The 12694-nt window shown below is 47.5% G+C and overlaps 1 protein-coding gene across 1 annotated transcript; it reads right to left on the reverse strand.

The window, feature by feature from the left end:
* Window positions 1–679: 679 nt before the first annotated feature.
* On the reverse strand, window positions 680–11734 carry NPTX2 (neuronal pentraxin 2). The gene is made up of 5 exons (XM_065850475.2): window positions 11196–11734; window positions 9556–9772; window positions 5671–5915; window positions 4142–4321; window positions 680–2295 (listed from the first exon to the last, which is right to left on the reverse strand). Exons 1-5 carry the CDS (start codon window positions 11646–11648, stop codon window positions 2068–2070), a joined length of 1323 nt encoding a protein of 440 aa, XP_065706547.1. The 5' UTR covers window positions 11649–11734; the 3' UTR covers window positions 680–2067.
* Between the last annotated feature and the right edge of the window lie 960 nt (window positions 11735–12694).

A 12694-nucleotide genomic window follows, 5' to 3' on the forward strand; every position in this document is an offset into this window, starting at 1 on the left:
CTAAAGACAGACCTAAGCTTCAGAGCGTGTTTAAATAACTAAATAAAGATCAACGCAGCAAACTGAAGTGTAAAGAGACTCTGCTTCCCTCAGCCACCAAATGAATCCAGCCACGTAACTTGTGCGTCCAGCGGCAGAGCACAGCCACACGCAGGCTCCCGGCCACGCAGGGAAGTGCCCAGGACCACGTCACCATTGCACCTTTCAAAACCAGACTGAAACCTGGAAAAACTATTTCAACAAAGGGCGGACCTCAGTTCCTTCAGCTTACTGTGAATAAAGCTGACAAAGAAAGGTGGGTTGAGTGGAGGGCTGGTGCCTCCGCTGGTTTCTGGTTCCTGTGAGATGACAATTTCGCACTCTCCCTGGTCTTGGGACAGATTCTTTGGGTATTGACGGGTTCTGGTTTGTTTTGGTGTTCTTTCCACGGTGGCAGGAGACAGCTGAGCACAGCCCGAGCGCCAGAGCCCCCATCACACCCAAACACGGAGACCCTCTCCCCAGTTAAGACGACACACACCCCGAAGCCTCTTCTGGCTGGAGATTGTAATGTAAGACATTTAGGGAATAGAGGTAACTTCTTACAGGGCTATCAGTCTAAAGAGATGGAAGCTGAACTCACCGTAACTATGAAAGAGAACATTCAGTGTCTTGCGTGACTGTAAAAGAATTAAAAGACTCATTTTACAGTGCATTTTAATTAAAAGTTCATTATAAGAATTTTCTTGTGAGGACAGCATACTACATATTAATGGAAATATGTAACTTTATCCTACAAATGAGACTGTCACCATATTATTCTTACAATTCAAACATATGAAAAATAAAATATGATATTTAGCTTTATAAATTCTCCCTCCCCCCCTTTAAATCCTTTTTCTTTTAAATAACAAAAGTATCGACTCTTTCCCAGTACAGTGCAATTGCTATCTGCGAGTCACAAACCAAGTATTCACAGCAATGCCAAGGAAACAGCAACACTGGTTGCAAAATATTGAGAGAAAATTAGAAAAATATAGTAGTCAGCCGGTGCTTACAGAAAAGACAGTCAACAGGAATCAAACCCAGCACATTGTCATGTTACACAGGACCATCATAATAACATAGAAAACAGTGCAGAAGACTTATGCTGGAAAAATAGATAGCGATTCTCAACAAGCAGAAACTGAACTTTGGCACTTGCTCATAAAAAGGCCTTTCAAAGCAAAACAAACTGGAAATTCACTTAATCACAGCTTGTATACTTAAAAAATAAAGACATTGACTAAAGCAAGAGAAACAATAGAGAAAAGTTTACAAGCCAGGTCACTATGAATTCAGTACATTCAGCCTACAGAAAACGCGAATCCAATCTTCCGTCCGCTGCCCTGCGCTGCTGGCTGGCGAAAGACGGGCGTGGGACAGAGCCTGAGGCACCTGTGTGCCAACGGAGCGGCGCTGGTCGCACAGCCCCTTCGAACTGAACTGGAACAACATGTCTCAAATACATCGCCTCTGCATCATAAATAAGGATTGCTAACCTGCAAATTAAACACCAAGATCCTTGCACTCAGACAGTGGCCGTTCGGCTCTACCCATAGTTGCACCAGAACCACTGTAGTGTAAGGATTAATCATTTTTTTAAAAAGGGCTAAACAAGAATGGCTTCAATGCAAAGGGGGGACAATAGACTGGAAGGAAGGATTCACACTTGGCCTGGTAATCTCAGCGCTGTGTCAGCACTGCACATTGTCAAAAGGAGCACTGCAGTTAACATGTGCACGGCTGTTTCCTCCCCGAAAGAGCCGACATCCTGCTCTCAGGCCCAACCAGAAGGCTGCTGCAGGCCACAGCTCATTTCTGGATGAGGCCACGAGACGGAACGGGCTGCTCCAGCCAGGAAGGGCTTTGTTCGTTGCCAGGCTCAGTGCCCCAGACTAGCAGCGATCTTTGCACTGAGCCAGCTCACTCCATGTTTTATTCTTTTGAGGAGTTACGATGCGGAAGGGCAGAGAGAAAAATCAGTGCTTTAGACTGCACAGAAGATTGTCCTACTAAAGGGGGCACTTTAATTGGAAATGACTGCAGCTATAAATCTAGCAGACGCTCTTCACATGTCTCCACAGGCCATTTAGTAGCACCTCCAAACACATCAACGTTGTTATCGACCCAGGGTATGATGTTGCCAGGCATGTTGATGGAGCAGTTAGCAATATTCATGATGTCTTCAGCTTTTAAGACCCTGTCCCATATATTGAACTGGCTCATCTCCCCAACGAAGGCTTGAGTTGCATCAAATCTTCCTCCTACTGTGTCCTTTAAGCACACAAGAGTTAGATTAGATGAGAAGGTTAGTTCAGCATTTTCTTCCAACTCGAAGACCCCCCAGCCACATTGCCAGAAGGAAGCGCAGAGCCAGGTCACAGCCAAACAACTGCAAGTTCCTAGGAGGGCTACTTTGGACAGAATGTTCTACGGAGCGGTAAAAGCTCCAATCTGAAATGTGTCAGAACAAGTCAAAGCAAACAGCGGCGACTTGATCCCATCACACAAAGGTCAGACACAACTAACCCTTCCCCCACGCAGCAGAGAAGGAAGTCAGCTGCAAATACTGAGGCTAATTCAAGAACCATTGTGCAAGCCTGGCACAGGACAACTTCAGCAAGAACTGCACAGATGCGCAAGATTATGGTGAAAGTTTTATAGCTACAGATTCAACCGTAACTGCAGCCCTTGACCAGCTGTCTGCAGGGCCTGTGAGATCTTTGGATGTAAATACACGGGCTGCTGGCAGTTGCACCAAGTGACTAACTCCAACCGCTACTGCAGGAGCCTAAGAGGGTTTGTTTGCTCCATCCGCTACTCAAGGACAGAAAACACACATTTTGTGTGATCACACTCACACGAAACTGATAGCATAGGATAGAACCAAACAGAGTAGAGGCAAATGGCATGAGAGAGTTACAGAAAAGCTGCCAGCCACTTAATAACGAGCTGAAGCATCTGCTGTGTAGTGTATCAGCATTCTGAATTCACCATTCTGTCGTTTACATCATGGGTGGGTGTCTACTGACATCGGTATCAGGATAAAACTGTTTTTTCATTGCCTTGCCCCACGGTGAGCCTGGAAATCCTGGAGAAAAGCTACGTCCTGCTACTCATTACAAGCTTATTTAAGCATATGTATAATCATGCAAAGAACAGGTAGAGAAAAAAATGAAGAGCCACACAACTCATAGGCAGTAGCTCAGTAAGATGTTAGCTAGCAGAAGAAAATTACAAATCTTTGGGGTTTTTGTTTGTTTGGGGCTTGGTTGGTTATTATTTTTTCAATATTCAAAAAGGACTTAAGCTCACAAATGCTTCCTGTTGGCAATACTAATACTCAAACATTATCAATGTCTGCATTAGGAGAGTTATTTACCTACATATTTAATGAGAAACAAAATGTCTGATTTAGAGTTTGTCCCTTTGACTTCAGACTCATCTTTAAAGTAGACAAATTCCGAACGAGTGACAGGCCCCACTGTTCTGAAGCTGTGGGACATACCTGAGAGCTGCGGGATCGGGTCAGGAGGGAGCTCTCCACAGGAGAACCAGACATGCCCACAAGCACTCCAGTGCCCATAGCTGTTGGTCCCCTCACCCCATACACACACTTCCCTGGGTCTACTCCAGGACCCAAGGACTGACATTCTTATGTTCTTGGGACAAAGACAATGGGAAGGGACAAACCAGTAAGCTGCTACGGGGGACAGTCACTTTGGATTGAATTTAAACAAAAAATCAAAGCAATTCTATTGGGTCCTCTGTCAGCACTGGCTACTTCTGTCCTTGTCTGTAACTTCAGTGGCCACATCGCTAGTCACCAGCAATCTAGTTCAAAGGAGTTAATATAAGGCATTATTCAGATCACTGACGAAGTCGCACACTGTAGCAGTAAGAGTGGAAATAGGAATAGTTGCAACATGAATATTTAATAAATGAAACAAAATATACCAATGTGTGATCTTAAGTATTCGTTGCTTTGATTTAGTCTGATACTGTGTATACAACAGGACTAAGTGTTTAACAAAGACAAATCATTTTCGTACAGCTGCTGCCTGTCTGGTGAGTTTTCATGTATATTTTTAAACCCTGGAACACACTGTCGTTCACTCACCTGTTCCTGACCCAGGATCAAGACACCTCCAGGCTTAATCGGGTGCCAAGGAGCAAGATTCTCCCCAGTGCCCAGCTTCTCTCCATCCTGAAAAGCCTCCCACATCCCATCTCTGGTGGTCCAGGTTATACAGATGTGATGCCATTTTCCATCACTAATGAAGAGAGGGAGCTGGGCAACCTACAAAACCAAAGAATAATGCATGTTACAAACCAAGTCTACCAGGACAAGCACAACATTTTGCTTCTGAGGACAAAGTCAACTCTGTCCCTTGTTAAAAGTTCAGAGGCAGAAGTTTGCCACATCTTTCTACTTTGTCCCAGCTCTCCTGTATTCAGGACAGCTGTGCTTCTTATTCTATATGTGAGCCTTTGTTCCATCTAGAATCAAGTGACACAAGTACCACAGTCCAAGCTGTTACCAGTCCACCAATCCTGCACATTAATATGTGGTATTTCTTGTTTAAATTTCAGTGCTTAGACCTATTGATAACTTTTCACCCAGTGCTCATATTAAGTTTCTCTTAAAACCTGGGGATCTGCCTGCTTCCAGTAAAGCTTGTGGGAACTGTTACATAGGGCTGCAAACAAGAAGGAACTATGGTCCTTTAGGAATTTGATCTGAAAACTTACTCAACATGAAGACACACACAGTGGTCTATGGAGCAGCTGTGATGTGGGAGAAAGAAAAGCCTCAAAGAACGTCAGTAGTACTGACATAATGTTGAAGAGAAAGTTATTGCTAAGGATAAGCAGATTCAAGTTTCCTTCTCTTTCATCAGCCATTAAAAATAATCAGCTTTTCGGATGTGTTGATTTGGGAAGATGACAGGGGCGTTGGAAGCCCTTAACGAGCCACCCGACTGAATCCCCTGAGTCGTGGTGCAGATCTGTAAACGCCCGATCCCTCAGAGAGCAGAGCTACTAGGAAACCTAACTGAATCTGGTGTAACGCCAGCTTTCAATGGGTCTTGCTTTCCTCAAGCCTCATTCTGAGGCTTGTCAGAAATCACTAATTGTTGCTTTTTGTACATAAAGTCTGAAAAACTGTACCTAAACTGATGTACAGTCACTGAACATAAAACCAGCCACAATTACAAGCCTTTTGCTCTCCATCTTGTGCAAAATTCACTTTAACATATCTGAACTTCTAGGATTAGAAAGACAGAAATACTGCAACTGGCTTAAGATCTTAGAGGCTTTGCAATAGTGTGCCTTCAAATATTGCTTCTGTTTCATAAGCTGAAAAAACTAGAGGCCAAGATTCGCTTGAGAATTCAGAGGACATGCCTGAGCGTCTGCACATCTAGATGTCATGCTGCCTTTTCTCAACACAAATATATTCATCCATTGACTTTGTTTTGAGGACTTTTATGAACTTAGAGCAAACACACAGACAGACAAGCAGACACTACCAGCTCAAAGGCCCAGAACCAGCTTCTCTCCTAGGGAATGAAAGAGTCACTAGAGAGGGGTCAAAGGTTTAGGCCTATTCTGACCATGTAAATACAGAAGTTAGTCGAGTCTCACCTTATCATTAATTAGCAGTTCAATTGGATTATTCCCCCATTCTATGAGGACAATTTCGTTAGCCTGCCCGGGAACAGCGTAGGAGAAGGGAGTGCCGATCCCGGGAGAGGCGCTGGATCTCAGCCACAAGCACACGGTGAACGCGTAGAGCTCGGGCAGCGTCTTCTTGATCTTCCCGTACAAGTAGTTTGTGTGAAGAGGAAGGGAGATTTTGAACTCGTCAGGTGACTTAAACGCACTGTTACCTGGAATTACATCGAGGAAGAAAATCCTTTAGCATTAAGCAAAACCATGCATTCATAATTCAGGTTAAGAAACAATGTAATTGATATAGAGAATCTTTGGAATTTTAATCACTTTAGAGAGTTATACAAAAATATATTGTAGTATTACTGAACGTGGATTGTACAGCACAGAAAAATACAACTATATCTCATACACATCATGCTCATTACTTAGCTTATTTTTCCTGCTCATTTAGAGCAGAAGAATAGATGGCAAACAACTCATGAGAGGCTGTTAAACATTTTTGTTCTTCATTGCTGAGTCCACGGCTGAAGGCCTGCCTATTCCAACAATTCACAGTGTTTCAGAAGGTATTTACTGTTACCAGACATGCATTCTCTGGTATGCTCATTATTAAAGCATCACAGTGCTTCAGAAACCTATTTCTTCTCCTCCTGCTGCCACTCAGGGAGCGAGGAGCAGCAGCCCCGCTTCACAGCCAGCAGCAGCACCCCCGCTTCACAGCCAGCAGCAGCAGCCCCGCTTCACAGCCAGCAGCAGCAGCCCCGCTTCACAGCCAGCAGCAGCACCCCCGCTTCACAGCCAGCAGCAGCACCCCCGCTTCACAGCCAGCAGCAGCAGCCCCGCTTCACAGCCAGCAGCAGCAGCCCCGCTTCACAGCCAGCAGCCTGAGGAAGAGGTTGATACTCTCATTCTGAAACAAGAAAAAGCTGACGCATTCCAGAAAGCAGAGCTAAACTCGGAAGAACTGATTTCTGTCTGGTAGACACATCAGGAGGAGGTCTGAACAAAAACAGCGCCAAAGTTCAAAGTGACCTGACCAAAAATGCAGTTCAAGGTACAAAAACATCAGGTGTTTTTCTAACAGTAGGAATTATTCTTCAGATTTTTGTAAAAGATGTGATAAAAACTAGTGAGATAGTCCACAGAGATGTTCGTGAAATTGAGAACTCTTAAGACCAAAACTTCACAAAGTTGCAATACTCTGTATTAGTTTGTGCACACTTCTTCTGTAGTTGCTTACTAGTAAATTTCTATAATTAAATATTAAGACAAGAGAAATTCCACATTGCACCACAAAATAAAACCCCACAGTTTTGTAGTGCAGCGTTCCCCTCAACCTTTCAGCAGCCTATTCTGAGTCCCACTCGTTTCCTTTACTCGCATTCCTGAAACAAATTCTATCCCCTTGCAGAACTCCACGCTCCAGCCCAAATGAAGAGCTGTTGTCACAAAAAGCTGCCACAATTTTCGTATGTAATTTGCATGTAAGTTGGCATTCTCTCAGTTGCCATTCTTAGAAGCAACTGAAGTGTTTTGACTGCATTTTTCAGAGAACGAGGGGGTGGAAAAAGCAGCCTGTCTGACGCTCGCACCTGTCTTGAGGGACTTACAGACCAAAACCTGAAATATTCCAAACTCTAAGCAAACAGAAATCCCAGGGTCCTAGGGCTGATGTTGAGCACCTCCACTAGGCTGGTACAACCAGTCTCATATAGTAAAAAAGAAAGAAGAAAAAGAAACATACTCCATCAGGAACATTAGTCATTTCATGAAAGAACTTACAGAACCAATAATGAACTGGAGAACAACATACAATATTCATTTTTTAATATTTTTCAGTTGGTTGTCATGACTTGAAAACATCCACAACTCCAAATGATACAAAGATCCTCCTGCTCTGGGCAATGAGCACGTGCACAGGATAAGACAAGACTTCTCCTAAAGAATCTGGATTATTCTTGGACAAGATGGGCAAGATATATGGTTATTCCCTTTAAGAGATGGAGAAAATAGATTTAGACATAGCAAGTGAGCTCTTGTGTCTGCAGCAAAGGGAGGAATCACACTCAAGTCCAAGCACTACCAGTTGCAGGATCCACCCAGTCCTGCTTTCTAATGCACCGTCTACTGCGGGCGATGGAGACGACCAGTGAAGGAGTTACCAGAAGACTTTGGGAATCGCAACAGTTGTGCAGACTGCAAACTCTACCCCAGTGGTGACTACAGACAGCTGTCACAACTACACATTAAAACATTACGAAGTCCACAGGGTCACCTTATAAGGCCAGTTTTCTCCTCCATTCATTTAGTCCCAGGACAACAAGGAGCTTATGACACTGGCTGGTTGTCAGGAAGAGATGCTAAACAACATGCCATTTAAAATAAAAGCACAATAGAAATACTGTTTTGAAAAGAGGTCGGGTCACTTCAAATATTGCTCACATTTAATCTACAAAATCATTAAGTCTCAGATCTTTATTACCCCCACTTCGACTGGACAGGGGCACAGAACAGCCAGTAAGAGCGAGCACTGTAAAAGAGAACAAATTACACAACTAAAAGAAAACCTGTGTCTTGGTTCCTGGCCCAAATTCTTCAGCTCCTTGGAGACTTGTAAGACAGCCCTCTCTCCCCACATAAAAAACAGAGGTGGAAACACTATTTTTAACCTCAATAAATTACACATACTTGAGCTCCCACCACTCCCTTTCTCTTTCTGATGACTTGCTGGTATGAGTCACACCTTTCAGAGACAGGACTGGCAATACTTGCCACATAAGACACCAAGAGGCCACAAATCCTCCAAAATTTTAAGTGCAATTTCGGTTTTATCTTGGCTCTCAGGAAATACCAAATGATAGAGCCAGTAGAAGATCTCTTCCTATTTCCCCTCCTTCACACTTTCTAAATGAAAAGAATAGGTATAATATTACACAAATGGATCCACTAGACTACATTTTAAAATTCATGAGATGCATGATTGCACCATTTTTAAAGCGTGTCCATTAAGTTGCTTTTAAGCAGAAACCCTGTTCACCTTGGAAAATCATTTAAAGATGGGGCAGTGATATTTACTGGTACTCCAGTCCCACACAGTCCACTCTGTGGGTGTATAGAGTCAATAGACAGTTCTGTTCTTTAGCTCATTTCCATGAGCATTTGTAAGTCAAATAAACAGACCCTACCCAAGCACAGAGAGCTCAGTAATAATTAATCTAAGTATCTGAATAAACGACTAGGATTAAGAGAGTGTCCCCCAGTGGCACCATGTGTACTCTGCTGTAAACTCCGAAGGCGACACACTGGGGATAGGACACGATTCAAGTATCTGCAGTCACCCGAAGTCATAACCAGCAACAGAAGGAAAGATCACCAGCAATATTCCAAAGCAGCAGGAAATGGTCTGGTATGAAATGCCATTCACTACATCAAAGGCACTTATGCTAATTAAATTTAGCCCATCTGATCTTCAGTCCAAATAAAGAAAGGCAGCTCTACTTGAGTGTGTACCTGCCATGTCTAGGTATCCGCCCCACACCAATGTTGTATTTCTTCCCATTTTGACTTGTCTCCTCACATATCTTTCCATCCCACAAACACTGAGATTCATCCCAGCCACCCACATATGCCAAATTGGGAGACAGGGAGCTGAAGCCAAAGCCACAGCGAAGGCCTGTCAAGCAGGAATCCTGTGACAAAGGAAAAAGGGTCTCAAGTATTTTCACGTTCACCTGCTATTTACCCGGCACCTTAACTGTCTCTCCCTCTAGGCCCACATCCAGAGTGCTGCGCTATAAGGAAGGAGTAAACAAAATCAATCAGCCTGGAGTGGCGCTCAGGCTCTGTGCAGATCACCTTTTTCCAGTTCAGACACTCTTTCCAGCAATGCATTCAGGGCTGTCTCTGTCTTTTGCCGATGGGCTGACGTCTCATTATGAAGCAAAGACTTTTCATCCTCGAGCTCGGCCACTTTGCTCAGGAGCTGGCGTTCCAGGTCCCCGAGCCGCCGCTGAAGCATCTCTCGAAGGTCACTGGGCAGTGCTGCATACGACACGTTGGCTCGGAGTTGGTGCTTTAGGGGAAATGAGAATAAAAAAATATGTAATTTCTAAAAGAGAAACTGTGAAATGTGGATACGCTTCCGATTCAAAGGGATGAAAGCACGATCGCAGATTTCTCCAGCAAGCACAGGAGAGGCATCGCTTTTTAGCACTTGTCATATTCAGTGCTTTTATCAGCACTGTAGCTAAACAGGCCCTGAAACAAAAGGGCACTTTTGTTAGAGGCTTCCAGCATTTCATATGTAATCTTCACACAGCTGAGTTCAAGAAAATCAATGTAGGAAGCCAGGTCTGATGCGCTTCCATTAGCACAGGTACATGTGGCACACCAGTTAATTTTTCTTTACTTACTGCAAGTGACATTGCCAAGTTAAGTAAACAGAAACTCTATTATTTTTTAATAAAAATTAAGCTATTTTCAAAGCAAGTTTGCCCAGTTTACCAAAGTTTCCTCAGTTTTGATTTGCAGAGTAGGGAAGTCAGATGCTCTTTGGATCAACTGTAATTATCACCCGGTGAAAGTATTTTTACTCAAACTGCAAAAAAACCACACACACGCTTTCTTAACCAACGTTGGTATCTTTAAGGATACCAAGAAACCAACGGTTCACTTGCCATATTATTCTAGTAGCTTCCCTTCTACAACAGTTTTAAAAACGCCTCAAAAAGAAGAAAACGTAGTAAAAGGATGTTGGACTACCAGATCACTCAAAATGGCACTTGAAAGCAGTCCAGAGCATTCAGACCTCACAGAAAAGCCTGTGGGCGGTTACTCGCCACCCTCACGGGGAGGGCCCGCCTGCGGCTCTCGGAGCGCGGAAAGCTGAGCTCAGCAGGCAGCGGGACTCCTGTGGCGACACTCTGGATACTTCCACGAGAGCCACTCACCCGTGGGCACTGTCCAACGGCGCGTGGAAATCACTTACCAGAGGGCTTGGACCCAATCCGCTTTCTATTCACAGGCACACAGAACCAGGTTCTTTTTATTCTATGTCAGCTCTAAACACATCATCTTAACTTCACAATCTGCACCACACAATCTCCTCATTACCACTACTCTGCTCGGCTCCATATGGCAAGGTCTTACTGCCCGAGACGTCAGCTTTATACCTCAGACCCCATGATGACACATGCCCGGAAAGAGAGATTTAGATATATTAATACATAAACTAAGCTGGTGACCAGGAGGAAAACCATAATCTCCCTCCGTGCAATGGGAGAACACACTTACAGAGGAGGGCTCCAGGCTTTTTGCCATTGAAGCGAGCAGACAATCAGGAAAACCAGACAAGCCCACCAAGCAGCTCACTCCCAGGGCTTGGCCAGCTGTGCCTATTTCCACACGGGCTGAGCGCACCGGTCGCAACGACCCGGCCGGCCCAGCCCCGCCGCTCGCCGAGCTCCGCGGGGCAGGCTCGCCGCGCCCGGCCCTACCTCCAGGCTCTCCAGCCGGTCCTTCAGGGTCTGCATGGTGCGGCTCAGCTGGTCGATGACCTGCGCCGGGTCCCGCGGCAGGTCGCCCATGGTGTCCTTGCCCTTGCCCAGCTCCTTCTTCCAGGTCCCGCCGGCAGCCTTGCCGTCGGCGCCCTCGCAGCGGCTCAGCTTGCCAGTGAGCTCCCGGATGGCCTCCCGCTGGCTCCCGATGGTCTCCTTCTGCTGCAGGACGGTCTCCCGCAGCTGCAGCACCGTGGCTTTCAGCTCCTCCTCGGGGGGCAGCGCGCCGCCCTGCATGGGCACCGGGGGCAGCGGGCAGCCCGAGCCGGCGGCGTCCAGCGGCAGCGAGGTGCACACGAAGCGGCTCCCGGGCGGGCTCTCCTGCTCCCCCGCCGCCGACCCCCGCACGCCCGCGGCTACGGCGAGCAGGAGCCCGGCGACCGCAGGCAGCATCCCGGCTGCTGGGCAGAGCGACAGCGGGGGGCCGGCGGGCGCTGACAGGAGCCGCTCCGCTCCGGTCCGCTCCGGTCCCGTCCCGCTCCTCACGGCGCTCCCGCGCTCGCGCCGGCACGCGCATTTATAGGCAGCGCGGGCGCGTGGCGGGGGGGCGGCGCGCGCTGGTTGGCTGCAGCCCGCGCTGACGCCGCGCGAGGACCCGGCCCCGAGGGTCCCGGTGCAGCTCCGGTGTAGCACGGGACTCGCAGTAGCGCCGGGACCGGCGGGATGCAGCCCCGGGGGGTCCCGGTGCAGCTCCGGTGCAGTCCCGGAGGGTCCCGGTGCAGCTCCGGTGCAGTCCCGGAGGGTCCCGGTGCAGCCCCGGTGCAGCCCCGGAGGGTCCCGGTGCAGCCCCGGTGCAGTCCCGGAGGGTCCCGGTGCAGCCCCTGTGCAGTCCCGGAGGGTCCCGGTGCAGCCCCGGTGCAGTCCCGGAGGGTCCCGGTGCAGCCCCGGTGCAGTCCCGGTGCAGCCCCGGTGCAGTCCCGGTGCAGCCCGGGACTCGCAGCAGCGCCGGGAGCGGGGGGGATGCAGCTCCGGGCTGCTCCAGTCGGGTCCTGGCAGCCTCCACGGGTCGCAGCTCTGCTCCAGCGTCCCCACGGGGAAAAAGCTGCTCGCTGTGTCCAGGCTGAACCTCTCCTGCTTCCACTTAGACCCGTTGTCCCTTGTTGCTCCCACCAGGCTGCTGAGCCGGGCTCCATTTCCATGGTCTCCTCTGCCGAATTTGCTCCAGCCCGTCGTGTCTTTCTTGCACTGGGGGGGTCAAAACTGGCGCCGGCGTCCGGATGTTACGGAGCCAGCACGGAGCAAAGGGGCTCATTGCTTCCCAGCTCCCGCCGGCCGCGCTCCTGCAGGTGCAGCCTGGGGTACCCTCGGCCCGGGCCAACTGTTAATACCTAAAAGATAACGCTGCTACAAAGATGAGGCCGTTCAAGTTATACCTCAGTATTCAGATTCATGATGGAAGGGAAAGACACAGGGACATTTTAAGAAGGAGCTTCAGAAAT

Source organism: Patagioenas fasciata, chromosome 15 (genome assembly GCF_037038585.1).
Source record: "Patagioenas fasciata isolate bPatFas1 chromosome 15, bPatFas1.hap1, whole genome shotgun sequence".
NCBI classification, from domain to species: domain Eukaryota; kingdom Metazoa; phylum Chordata; class Aves; order Columbiformes; family Columbidae; genus Patagioenas; species Patagioenas fasciata.

What these genes read in the sequence shown, in the direction of transcription:
- NPTX2 (XM_065850475.2), bottom strand. Translation starts at nt 11,648, where the DNA reads ATGCTGCCTGCGGTCGCCGGGCTCCTGCTCGCCGTAGCCGCGGGCGTG. An exon ending in AACTGCTAATTAATGATAAG is followed by an intron (nt 4,322 to 5,670) that starts GTGAGACTCGAC and finishes TTGGTTTTGTAG; the next exon opens with GTTGCCCAGCTCCCTCTCTT. An exon ending in TGATCCTGGGTCAGGAACAG is followed by an intron (nt 2,296 to 4,141) that starts GTGAGTGAACGA and finishes GTGTGCTTAAAG; the next exon opens with GACACAGTAGGAGGAAGATT.